Source organism: Montipora foliosa, chromosome 6 (assembly GCF_036669935.1).
Source record: "Montipora foliosa isolate CH-2021 chromosome 6, ASM3666993v2, whole genome shotgun sequence".
NCBI lineage: Eukaryota > Metazoa > Cnidaria > Anthozoa > Scleractinia > Acroporidae > Montipora > Montipora foliosa.
This window is the reverse complement of record NC_090874.1, coordinates 11,112,626-11,126,471: the sequence shown is the minus strand read 5'-3', so window position 1 is coordinate 11,126,471 and position 13,846 is coordinate 11,112,626. Positions and strand designations below refer to the sequence as shown.

At 38.2% G+C, this 13,846-nt stretch overlaps 1 protein-coding gene across 2 annotated transcripts in view; it reads right to left on the bottom strand.

Moving 5' to 3' along the window:
• Positions 1 to 39: 39 nt before the first annotated feature.
• LOC138006644 (zinc finger protein 420-like) overlaps positions 40 to 13,846 on the bottom strand; it is a 16,270-nt gene continuing 2,463 nt past the window's right edge. Inside the window, exons 1-3 of one of the 2 annotated variants that reach the window (XM_068853106.1) lie at positions 9,395 to 9,475; positions 7,206 to 7,316; positions 40 to 2,688 (exon numbers count right to left, since the gene is read on the bottom strand). In XM_068853106.1, the coding sequence (XP_068709207.1) occupies positions 872 to 2,530 (1,659 nt within the window). In that variant the 5' untranslated portion in view covers positions 2,531 to 2,688; positions 7,206 to 7,316; positions 9,395 to 9,475 and the 3' untranslated portion in view covers positions 40 to 871. Of the gene's footprint in view, positions 2,689 to 7,205; positions 7,317 to 9,394; positions 9,476 to 13,846 lie in introns of those variants that run through there. The other variant, XM_068853105.1, reaches the window with a different exon arrangement.

Genomic DNA, 13,846 nt, shown 5'->3' with positions numbered 1-13,846 from the left:
TTGAATCATTGTTTTTCCTCCACACATATGACAAGTGACTCGAGCTAAAGCACAAGTTTATTTTCAAGTTATTTGATGGAAGAGTTCTGACAGTTTCATTTTTCTTGAATGATATTTTGATGGTAATACTAGACAACTTCAACGTTTGATTGAAAATTATTGGAAGTAACTTGCAGATTAACCTTTGAAGCGGCAAGTGATGTTATCAGATTGTTTGTTTACAGTACCTAGGGCAAGTCTCTCGTTTTTTGCAAATTGGTTTACGAGCTACTGAAATGCTTTCCGACCATTGTACAACTAGAAGAGCCTTTTTAAACTTGATTTCAAGGAATAAAACGCTTGAGACCGCCGATCGGCTAGAATAACTTGATGTCTGTTGTTGTCGTTTTACTTGTTAATTTTTTTGCATCAATTAAATTGACAAAAATAAATAAACAAACTTGAATCATTCTGAAAATCAGACAAACGTGGTACATAATCAAAATCAGTGACACCCCGGAGTTTCAATGTCATGATGTTATGTGGGACTGTTACACTGTAAAGACTGAAGCTGGCGTACTTGTTATCACTTTGTTTTCAAACTAATTTAAAAGGCACCTTCAAATTTTCTCAGTGGAAACCAAAAGTGGCTTAAGTTGACGGATCCACAAAAGTCATGATTTTGGTACGTATAGCGTTCCAGAAGAAGCTTCTCGGTGCTCAGCTATTCTTGGCAAAGCCAGCATCTGTGTTTTTCACCCTGGTTTGAACGATGCTCTCATCTGGTGCAGCGGTGATGGATTTCTACTTACAGTTCATTTGTAATTGCAGAACGTCCTTACGCTTTTTCATTTTTTTTCACTCGTTTCCTGCTGCGAAAAGGCATTCTGCACTACTTATGTTCGTAACGTTTCCCTCCACTATGTAATCTTTTTTCATGTTGGGTTAAATTTCCAGCTTGGCTAAAACACTTGCCACACTGTTGGCATTCATAAGGTCTCTCTCCAGTATGGACTCTTTTATGTCTCGATAAAGCTTGTGCTAGCCTAAAACACTTGCCACACTGTAGGCATTCATAAGGCTTCTCTCCAGTATGGAGTCTTTCGTGTGTCCTTAAACTTCCTACTTCGCTAAAACACTTGCTGCATTGTTTGCATTGATAAGGTTTCTCTAGAGTATGTAATCTTTTTTTATGTTTGCTTAAACATCCTGCTAGCCTAAAACACTTGCCACACTGTAGGCATTCATAAGGCTTCTCTCCAGTATGGAGTCTTTCGTGTGCCCTTAAACTTCCTACTTCGCTAAAACACTTGCTGCATTGTTTGCATTGATAAGGTTTCTCTCCAGTATGTAATCTTTTTTTATGTTTGCTTAAACTTTCTGATAGCCTAAAACACTTTCCACACTGTAGGCATTCATAAGGCTTCTCTCCAGTATGGAGCCTTTCATGTGCCCTTAATCTTCGTACTTCGCTAAAATACTTGCCACATTGTTTGCATTCATAAGGCTTCTCTCCAGTATGGACTCTTTCATGTCTCTTTAAATTTTCTGCTCGGCTAAAACACTCGCCACATTGTTTGCATTCATAAGGCTTCTCTCCAGTATGGTCTCTTTCATGTTTCTTTAAACTTTCTGCTTTACAAAAGCACTTGCCACACTGTTTGCAGTTATAAGGTTTCTCGCCAGTATGGACTCTCTCGTGTTTTCTTAAACTTCCTGTTTGGCTGAAACATTTGTCGCATTGTTTGCATTTAAAAGGTTTCTCTCCAGTATGGACTCTCTCATGTGTCCTTAAAGCTCCTGCTTGGCTAAAACACTTGCCACACTGTTGGCATTCATAAGGTCTCTCTCCAGTATGGACTCTTTTATGTTTCGTTAAAGCTTCTGCTAGCCTAAAACACTTGCCACACTGTAGGCATTCATAAGGCTTCTCTCCAGTATGGAGTCTTTCATGTTTCTTTAAACTTTCTGCTCCCTTATAGCACTTGCTGCATTGCTTGCATTCATAAGGCTTCTCTCCAGTATGGACTCTTTCATGTTTCTTTAAACTTCCTGCTTTACGAAAGCACTTGCCACACTGTTTGCATTTATAAGGTTTCTCTCCAGTATGGACTCTCTCGTGTTTTCTTAAACTTCCTGCTTGGCTGAAACATTTGTCGCATTGTTTGCATTCATAAGGTTTCTCTCCAGTATGGACTCTCTCATGTGTCTTTAAAGATCCTGCTTGGCTAAAACACTTACTGCATTGCTGGCATTTATAAGGCTTCTCTCCAGTATGGACTCTTTCATGTTTCTTTAAATTTCCTGCTTGGGAAAAACACTTGTCACAGTGTTTGCATTGATAAGGCTTCTCTGCAGTATGGACTCTTTCATGCTCCCTTAGATTTCCTGCCTGGCTAAAACACTTGCCACACTGTTGGCATTTGTAAGGCTTCTCTCTTTCATGTTCCCTTAAATTTCCTGCTTGGCTAAACCACTTGCCATATTCTTTTCCTCTTAGAGACTGTTCGTCCTGCGTCACTAAAACACTTGCCACACTGCTGGCATTCATAAGCCCTCTCTCCAGTTTTTCTTTCGTGTCTCCTTAGGCGTATCTCCAATATTCGCTTCGTTAAGTTCCGTTAGATTTCCCCATTTTGTTGGAATTCTCTCAGGAATTCGCTTCTCGCGCAAACTGATTATGACATCATTTTTGTTGCTCATTAGGCACTAAAATAAAACAAAAGCGGAAAAAATGTTGATACCATCCTTGGAAAGTTACAGTTTATATAATTATATCATAGTCTCTTTATCGACACTGTAGACGCTGGTCACTTCCATCACCTAAATCAATTGCCAAACCCTATTTTGTGGAGATAATATTACTCTTCTCAGAACCCTTATTCCAAAAAAAAAAAGAAAAAAGAAAACAAAAACAATACAAAACCAGACGCCTCGTGAGTGTAAACGTGGTTGCCTATGGTAAGAGATTGTCCTCCTCAAAATCCAGTTGTTGTACTTAATCCCAAACACCCTAACAAATTATCGGTCCGGAAACGAAACACTATTTATTGAAGCTGCAGTGAGTGAAGCTGGAGCGAACAATCGAGGCAGCTCTCCAGTCGGGAGAAGAACACATTACATTGGTCAAAGGCGCAAGGACTTGTGGTTATGCGTGAATGGAGAACTTAAGATGCGCGGTATGATATTTCACTTCATGTATCGTTTACACTGTCATGCAACAAGAAAATAACTTCAAAATCGTTCACTGAAAAAGGCCAATAACTTGGAAAGTTGTAGGGAGCAAATCCTTTAACCACCTCTCCAGTTCTCAAGTCTGTGAGGTACATCGTTTCCGAGTTATTTGTCTAAGCGTTTCACGCTACTTGAAGAGCTTTGTGTGGATCATCTGGATTTCACTGTTTGCAGCGAAAACAGGGCACTTTGGCATGTTTTCATCGATCAAACGGGTGTTAGACTTAGTGCGGTAATTTTTATGAGCCTCTTTTAAAATTACCACACATTCCACATCTTTGGAAGACCACGGAACATGGAAATGAAAATGATTTTTTGTTTTATTTTGTGCTCTTCGAGTAGCGATCTCATGAACTTCAGCAATTTTCGACTCTAGGCACGCTTAAATTTGGGCCTTTTGCGGCTCTGATTGTTGTTGGCTCTAAAAATATGTTTTCAGGTATTTCCAAAAACTAAAGTCATTGCACTTACTTATGACCCAAGATAGTTAAACAAGCACAGTTTGAGGGCAACTTTTTTTCCGACCCGAAATGCAGTGGACCACTTTTAGAAAACTGCTTGTTAATTTCGCGAGTGGGAGTTTTAGTTGTTTGATTTGAACCCTGCTCAGATGATTCAGCTGCTTTTGAGGGCAGAAATGCTCTAACATCCATGACTATCAAGCGTGGTGATCGTAGATTTGCATTTCAAGATGGCAGACAATAATGTTGTTTTTGTTTTTTTGTTTTGATAGCTTTGCATCATGGGTAGACGCCCAACGCTCCCTGGATAAGCAAAATCAAGATGGCGGTGAATAAGCGCTAAACTCTTCACCGAATTAAGGATTATTTTTTTATTACTGGGTTGCCAGTATGGCAATCCCAGTCGGAAAGTGGGTGGGATTTATTTGTTTTATTATTTTTCTTTTTTTTTTTCGTGTCGGTAAAAGTCTTGCCTGTCACTCCCCTGCCAAGTGCTATCTTTGTGCATAGAGCCTTCTGCTCGTATTTTCTTAGGATAGAGAGGGTAGGGGAAATGCGTAGATTTCTGTGGTGGACACAGTAGAATGATAAACTTAACCGCCAATGGCGTCGAAAGTCATGTAACGCGAATGGCGTTTTAGTGGATCTTTGAACAAAATATACCCTTATGAAGCTCAATAATGGCAAGTCATTTGGATACTGAACAAGACAGGCGGTGGAATCTTAAAAGCGACGAGTAATGGACTTCGACAACAATCTGTCGCCCGTCGAGCCGAAATCAAAGTGAGCTGCATTTCTAAGATTTTGCCAAGTGTGCTGTTATGCAGAACACTGAAACCAAATGGAAAATTCTCTGGTAAGTTATGGGTTCAACAAAGACAGAGAACGAATCGAACACCTTAAGTGGATCTGTGATCAACTCTGCACAGTCTTCAGGTAAAAAAAAATTGGCATTGTCACAGCCAAGAATTATTTGAAAGAAATTTTGTCGTCTATTTTGTGCTTCATTATTCAAGGAAAAGGTTCTTTATGGAAACGGTTTGATCCTGAAATTTTAGTTTGTTGTAATATTGCGCATATTTGACACGATTGAGTTTTTTCTCTTCACGCACGTAATGAAATAGGAAGGGGTTTTTGCCTCTAATAGCAAATATGTTGTTTGTTTCAAAAAATTGTTCGCTGGGAAAGGTGGCCTTTATGAATTCATCATGTTTTATGATATGTGTGCTGGATAGTTTTTATGGCAATAGTAAAGCATTTTCTTGTTATTCAAGGAAAAGGTTCTTCAGGAAAGGGTTTGAACCTGAAGTACATGGTAATTTGACACGATTGAGTTTCTTGTCTTCACGCACGCAATGAAATAGGAGAAGTTTTCGCCTCTAAGAGCAAATATGTTGTTTGTTTCAAAAAATTGTTCGCTGGAAAAGGTGGCCTTTATGAATTCATCATGTTTTATAATATGCGAGCTTAACTGGATAGTTTTTATGGCAATAGTAAAGCATTTTCGTGTCAAAATGAGGTTAGCGTTTTTCTGTTGTGCTAAGTTAATTAAATATAAATATACATTCTGCCTCGTGAGTTTGTTATTCTCGTTAACCAGCAATGGCGTCGAAAGTCATTGCAACGCGAATGGCGTTTTAGTGCATCTTATGTTGTTTGTTTCAATAAAATGTTTCGCAGGAAAAGGATTCTGTGATATTTTCTGCCTTTGTGAATTATAATATCATGTTGTGTATTGAATTTTCGAGCTTAAGGTTGAAACGTGATACGGGAGGATATTTTTAGTATTGCTCTGTAAGCAGGAAAGGTTTCATGAAAATAAACAGGTCTGTTGGAAGCGTGCTTGAGTTTCAACAAAATGAGCCCCAAAATCAGCGAAAAATTGTGACGCCGGTGAATAATAAAGTAGCTGCTATTTCCAAAATGATGGAATTACCTGGTGATAAATAACCTCGTCTTGGAGAGTAAATTTTTGACTTTGCAGAAACAATGGTGGGCGATTGTGATCTTTGTTTTGAATTCGCTCATTTATTGTCAAACTTTATAACACTTGACAGAAAAAGAAACTTACGAAAACCCGGTATCTTGCCATCATTTGACACAGATGCTTCACTGTTTGGCAAGTAAACATGCCGCGGTAACTTAATCACGGCGCCCACTGAATTCCGGTCATGTCACTTTCGATTTTGCGATTTATTTGTGCACTACTTTGCTAGTAACCACATGTCTTTTCAGGCTATTTTTTGCAAGACTTCTTCCATGGCACTACTAAAAGATAGACAATACCAAAACAATATCGTGCACTGTTAGAGCTACATATTACGCAAGGACAGATCTGTTTCGTCGTACGAACGTGCGAGGACCTGTGAGCCGAAGGGCCTCTGCTGGTATGACTTCTGGGTGACCCCTTAAATGGTCTTAATGAATTGTCTGGAACGGTGCACATACCACAGGCAAACCAGTGTACCCTCACGGAGGGTCTAGTTATTATATGGCTTGTGTTTGTAGCCGATATTACGCGCGCTCTGATTGGCTAATTGTGACTGAATTGTAGGGCATTATTCTCCCGTAATGCCCACGGGCCGATTACGGGCTTGCAAAAACAAAGCAAAAGGTAATTAAAAAGCCATACAATAAGCTACTTACCAACCGAGCTAGCTCGAGTCGTACTGGGGAATATTGGCCCTCGGTCCCCAGTACGGCCCTCGCGCTCGGTTAGTAAGAAGTTAATGTATAATTAATTTTCTTTCCTTTATTCATGCAAATTGTTAATGAGGAAAAAATATTGAAAACATTAATTTTGAAGGCTTACGTTATTTATAGATGCAAAAATTAAGTAGCCAAGATGGCTAGTAAATGAGCAAAATCCACTAGCCAATATTTAAAATCTACTGGTATTTGGCTAGTAGACCACCGCCAAGTTTGATCCCTGAATTATGATCTTGTCGTCTCTTTACCGGTACATGTGCATAAATTATCTTGCCTTGGTGATGAAGTGTGCCTTACATGTATTTGCAAGACAAATGTCAGAATATATAATTATAACATACATGTACTAACAAGGAGACTTCGCTGCGTTACAAAAAACATTGCGTAACTAAAAAGTAATTCATGACCCACACTCTTCCATATTGGCTGAAATGTAGATGCCAGAACGCCACTGTGATCCAACATGGCACTAGTAGTTTTCAATTAATTTTTGCCAACTTCGGGCGCGAAAATTTGTTTTCTTTCCGGGAAACGAGAAATACTAACTTTATTGGCCGAGAAATGTGAAAAGGCCACTTTATTTTCCGAGAAGTATGATCAAGACCTTTCCTCACTGACTCTTTTTACCACCCTCAACTGGCAGAGAATTGATTGCGAAGCATGAGAATTGATTGCGAAGCATGAAGCAATTTGTGAAGCATGCGAGTCACACTTCTTTAATAAGCAAAGGCAAGAGGGTGCACCCATTTATTTCATTATTATACCAACTAAGAAACTAATACAGTGTATATCACTGAAGATATAGTACACAACTTTTCTTACCTTCGGTGCTTGAAGCAATATTTTCTCAGCGAGTGTAAGTCGAGTGGGGATGTACTTGATGTAATTGACATGTATTGTCTGGACAGCTGGACTGGACTTCTAGCGTGCGCGCTGTTTCAAAGAAAGGACAATCACTTTAAGCAAAGGAACCGCAAGTTGTTGTTATGTGGTACACTCTTAAGGAACAAGGATGGCACAGTCTGTTAGTGTGCGGCCCTCGTGCAAGAGGTCCTGAGTTCGATTCCCAGATCTCACATCCTTGTTTCGACTTCTTTCCTTTCAGTGTAGCCTAAGTAGCTTTAAATACCTGTAAAAAGAGCACTGATGGAGATGGGGGGAGTAAAATGAGCGCACCGTCGACCTCAGGTTTGTCAGTTGAATTACAGTTACGAGTTATCGATGTTGAATATGGTTGCTTTACTTTTTACTTTTAAACAATAAATTTTAAATTAAGAATGCCCTTTCTAGTTTCGAGTTCGTATGTTCTTAAAATAAGAAAAATTAGCTTACATGTAGTTTCAAATTCAAATTTAAGGTTCAGTGTCATCTTAAAATTAGAGGCTGAAAATAAGACAAACTTTTCTTACTTTAAAACAAATTCTGTGTGATCTTAAAATTACATGTAGAACCCCAATATGAGAAAATTTGTCCTTGTTTTACAAGTGGTGATAATTTGCCTGGAAGAAACTTAATTTGGATTTGAAAAGGTCATTGTACTTAAGAGTAGAAGAAGCTAGGACAAGTATCACCCTCAGATTCATTTGTTGGGGGAGGGGAGGGGGAGGGGTGGGGAGTAGGCAGGTAATTATAAATTAATTCATAGGCACTTAGGGGTGTAGCAAGCCTTTAAATCTGTAGGCCTGGGCCTACAATTTTTTTGTTTACTTAACTTTCATTATCGTAATTTTAAAAGCCTTGAAATGAAAAGCTCTTTCATGGTGTGGCCTTAATTAAGAGACAGGCCTACAACAGTACGAAAAGATGTCTAGGCCCCTGTTTATTATTATTCTCTCCATCTTTGAGGAGCAGTTTCCAGTTAGGCGGAATGGCACAAAAAATGCCTTGTTGGAGGCCATAATCTGAAAAGGAGAAACTTTTCTCTCTAATGTTAAAAAAATAGTTTTGGCACTGGTATTATGTGGTCTCAAGCACTCTAAATCATAACAATAATTTTATTATTCTTGTTATTAACTTAATAAGAAAGTCAACTGAAGGGAAGTATGCATAATAGTCGTAAGTGAATATTTTCCGTATTTTTGTTCTTTCGTCTAATTGGATGTGGCTTAAGAGCTTCACAAACTACAGAGGTCACAATGAGTTTTAAAAGTTGGTTGCAAAGCCTCACAGTTAAGTTCCTTGAAGAATATTATTTTGTATCCCAAAAGAGCTACAGTAAGGATGCTTCCACCCATTGCTACCGTGCAGTTTTGGGAATGTGACGCAAATAGTATCTAACAAGCTTGGACATGTCAGAGATGTGTCATGTTAAGGTGACTGCAAAAAGATGGCTGCTTCTGTCCTGGATACTCTGTAGCCCCCATTTATCTTTCCGTCAATCGCTTCCTATTTGAATTTTCTCTGTTTGACCAAAAAACATAAAAACCTGCACCAAAGAAGTTGAAAATAATTTACATTCTTTTTTTTTTCTGATCTTCAAATAATACCTAATGGGCAAAACCAAAGTAAAATTATATTATTTTAAAGGCCTATTCTACCTCAAAAAACAACACCAGCTTTAATTAAAACGTTATTTAACAGACTTAAGTGTATTCAAATGAGTATGTTGACATGATCTAATTTTCACTAAAGGAAAGGAAAGGAAAGGAAAGGAACTTTATTTAAGTGCCTAGTAGATTTAGCACTGGAGCACTAATTGGGGACACTGTAAACTGAAATTAACAATTAACACAACAAGTCAAATGTTGGTTTTTGAGGAAAGGGGAAACCGGAGTACCCGGAGAAAACCTCTCGGTGCAGAGTAGAGAACCAACAAACTCAACCCACATATGACGCCAAGTCGAGGAATCGAACCTGGGCCACATTGGTGGGAGGCGAGTGCTCTCACCACTGCACCATCCCTGCACCCCACTAATGTAGCTTTTTTTATTGCTGATAGTGCAAACTTAGATTTCTTACAACTACATTTGTAAAGAAAGGAAGTTTCTAAAATTGCATGGTATTCACCGCACCTTATCTCCTACATACATGTAAGCACAGTCACCCCTCATTGTCTGCTTTTTGGGCAGCAGTTGATCTTTGCTTTACTGTATGGCAAGTTAAAAAAAATCTGTACCTGGGGAACATTTTTGGAGGCAATAGCCCTTTTCACGGTTAGTTTTTCTCATTTGCATTACAATAATTATAATATAGCATGTATGTGTGGCAATTTCAGGCTATTTTGTAGTTTTAACCCGAAATTGCCTCGCATCCACATTGGATTAAATTGTAATGCAAATGAGAATAACTAACTGTGAAAAGGGTACATGTACAAACAAACCAAATGAAAGCCAAATTATGCTAACTCAAGATTGGTTTTATCGACTCATTTCATTCTTGATTTAGTTCAAAGGTGTAATCTTAGCTACGGTGTAGTAACCGGTAAGTGTAGAACATTTGTCTAGTCAGACAAGCCAACTACAATCATGGCCAAAAGTTGTTGGGAAGGTTGTCGGCATCAGTTCACTTCACACCTAACTCGATTTTTCTAACTAATGGCTGAAGTATTTAGGAAATACCATGATCTTGTGGTCCCCCTCCCCCATATTCAATGTTGGAGCTCTTCAGGTAAGAAAAGTCACCATAATTTTTTCCCTGAAAAACCCAACATTGAAAAGGGGAAGGGGGGTTATCTGTAAAATGAAGCTACCTTCTCAACACTTTTGTACATGATTGTAGTCCGGAAAAGTAAGTGTTTTCTGTGTTGGTAAAATTAAAAAGTACAGTTCAGGTTGGATTTTAGAAGAAACTAAGCAGAGTAAATTTCTGAATTGCTTTATATGTTGATCTTCAATCTTCACAGAAATTCCATCTACCTGATAGGGCAACTAATATCCCAATTTTACTTGCCCTGAGAAGATTTTTAGTTGCCATGGACAAGTGGGCAACTGTTAACATTGAGCCCTGGCTTGCACATTTCATATACAGTAGGAAAACTTTAGCAGGTTGCATACAAAAAAAAACTTTGGCAACAGGATGAAAAAAATAATCTTGGTATAATCAACTCATTTCTTTTGGCACACGACTGGTAACAAATTGTTGGAAGAACTCATTAAAGATTCCTTTGCTTCTTGAAATTGGGCCACAATTTAACAACAAAGTCATCAATCATGTGAAAATAATTAGACAAACATCATGACAAAATAATAGTGTCAAATAACTGCTCAGATTTTTGAAAACTTGAATGGTGAAGGCAATATAAAGGTCCAAGTAATTCTACTGAAAGTTGAGAGATGCAGTTGGGCTGGAGAGAATAATATTGCATTTTTGAATTTCCACGCATCAACTCCTCAGAAACTGGCAAGTACATGTAAATTCTCAGTGGCAAATGAAGAACACAATCAGCCCTAAACACAGTATAATAGACAAATGCTAACCACTGATTAACACAATATTCAGCTCTAATGGATAAGCTGTGAAACTTGCCACAATAGTTTTGTGCACATTGCGTACCTATGTAACATGTGTTGTTTACTGTTGAAAAGGCAAAGTTCTTGTCATGGAGTGACAGCAAAGTTATTTGGCGAATAGAAAGATAAATACGCGATGCAAGAAAAGAAAATTGAAACAACAATAAAAGAGAAACAGATGCAAGCTAGGAAAGAAAGACAAAGAAGAGAAAATCTGCCAAATGTCATGTGAAAACAATAACAACCATCGAAGAACAGCGTACATCGACTGCCCGAATTACCGACTGTACAAAGGAAAAAGTTACTTGGATACATGAACATGTAGGTTCACATTCCCTTTGAAATTGGGCACTTAAAGACTTGACAACGACTGAGTTCCATAACTGATCTGGAAACAAAACAAGAGGCCAACTTCGGATTTCAATGCAGCTACCCAGAAATCAATAGAACACCCTCATACAACCTGCCAAACACCGCTCAATTTCACAGTGCGACTTTGCGAGAGGTCGAATAATTCACAATAAAGGAAATGTGATATTTGTTTCGTGTCAGTAATTACTTCTACCTAGAACTGGAAGTGAACTAGACTAAGTGAAGAGGATATTTTCACATATATTGCTCAAATTTAAAGCTTAAATTTAAGAACGGAAAGAATGCTCAATTTGAGAGAGCAGCAGCATCACTTCAAGAGAACAAGACTCCTGAAATAAGAAAATGTCCATAATTTTTCTTACTTAAACCATTCTCTTTTAAAAAAAAATTCACTTAAATTGAGAACAATTATTTAAATTGAGAACTTTAAAATAAGAACGGTCGAGTTCTTACCTCAGGATTTTAAACTAGGAATTTGTATTCTAAAATTAAGAAATCAACTTTTAGAGTGACGTGCCCAGGTAACCAGTCGTTTCGCCAACGTGTCAGTTCACCAACAACCTGTTCGACAACGTATGAAGTCGGTTCGCCAACGTCTAATGTCAGTTTGCCAATGCTTATATGTCAGTTCGCCAACGTCTAAAAAAAACTTTTTTTGTTGAAAATAATTGTCAATTAGATAACTTGCAATTCACTTCCTGAGAAAGATTGTTGATGTGACTTCCTTTCCGAGTATGTCGTGAACCGCCATATTTGTTATTGAACCTTTCAATTCGCCCCAATCCCCCCTCAAATTTTATTTGGTTTCTTTATTGATAGTTTAGTTATTGATACGTTCTGTTACTCAGTGAAGCTTTTATAAACGATGAAACAAAATTTAAATCAGTTTCTTTGGAAAGACCTAGGACAAGGGGAAGACCGCCAAAGCAATACCACCCCATTGTTGGAGAAAGAGAAACATCTTGATTCTGTAGTTTGGAGAATTTTTTAAAAAGTATGGTACAAATCGCTGATATTGTCTGCCAGAAAGGGTCCAGACTAGCACATAAAGAGCGACTGGTGAGGAGACCAATTCTGTCTGGCACAGGGACATATAACTACGCTCTTGCTAAATGGCTTGATGAGAAACTGAAACCCCTGTCTGTTAACAACCATACCATCTATGACGTGTTTCAGTTTGCTGTCAAAGAGATCCACGAGCTGGATTTCAACGAGGACGATATTTTGGTATCGTATGATGTATCAGCATTGTTCACGAACATGACCCTAGAAGCAACCATTCAGATTCTTGCGAACAAGGCCTTCACTCAGAATTGGTTCAATGAGACACACAACCTTAACATCACCCAGGATGACCTTGTTGAGCTTCTACGAGTGGCTACAAAACATCAACTCTTTCAATTCAACGGCAGTCTTTATGAACAAATTGATGGAGTAGCGATGAGGTCACCCCTAGGGCCACTCATGGTGAACACATTTATGTATTCGTTCAAGGAGAAACTAGAAAGCGAGGATAAGTTATAAGAGATTTTTATAAGAGATACATGGATGACACCTTAGCCGCGGTAAAAGATATTCCAACTGCTACGGCTTTCTTCACAACATTAAACGAAGCACACCCGGCAATCAGCTTCACAATGGAAGTTGCAAACAACAACAAACTACCTTTCATTACCGTTAATAAATCAACAATGCGTTGTCTATATATTCAAATGTGATATGTGTGATGCGGATTATGTTGGCTATACTTGCCGACACCTTTTCCAAGGCATTGAGGAACACAAGCACTCTGCTATTGGAAAACACCTGCGTGACGCCCACAATCAGAAGAACAAACATCTTCAGGAACAATTTACCATTCTTAAGAAATGTTGTGAGAAATTTGAATGCTTAATTCCCGAAATGCTCTTTATCCAAGAAAAGAAACCTGAGCTGAACACTCAATCTGACTCAATCAAAGCAAAACTGTTTAGTACCTACATGTAATTGTTACCCTCTATGTTCCACATAGTAGTGTTTTTAATTACATGCAACAAGAATTTCAAACACATTCTTAGTATTTATAATAAAGTTTCTATATAACTCGCGCTCTCATTGGTTTAAACAGCGTGCTTTATGGGAGTACAAGGCACGGAACAAACGAAAGCTCATGCCATCATCCGCAGAAATGGCAGATGAAATTCTGAATTTTTCCTTGGGTAGTATTGAACAGTTTGTTTTCCAATTGTCACGTCGAAAACGTGCAGGTTTTCATAAGCAACAATTCGGCCAGTTTTCACTGAACTTAATTATTTAGATCCTCATTTTTGCTCTTTTTTACGCACTGAAACCGAACATTGAGGCACTTGTTTTTCCGTAAATTCGAATTTTGCGTGATTTCTGTCAAGTCACTTTCCAGTTGATTGATGTTTTGACAAGCCTTTGTTTCATTAACCAATCAAATAATTTTAAACATTCTTACAAGTGCTCTGATTGGTTCAAATTAGCGTGCTTTATCAGAGTATAAAGCACTGTGCTGATGACACCTCAGTTCGCCACAAGCAGCGCATGCTTTGAAAATAAAGTAGAATTTTTGAAGAAAATTACTTGTTCTTCATCATAAAACAAATAAAGAAGCCTTGACTGTGCTCTGTTCTGTTCTAA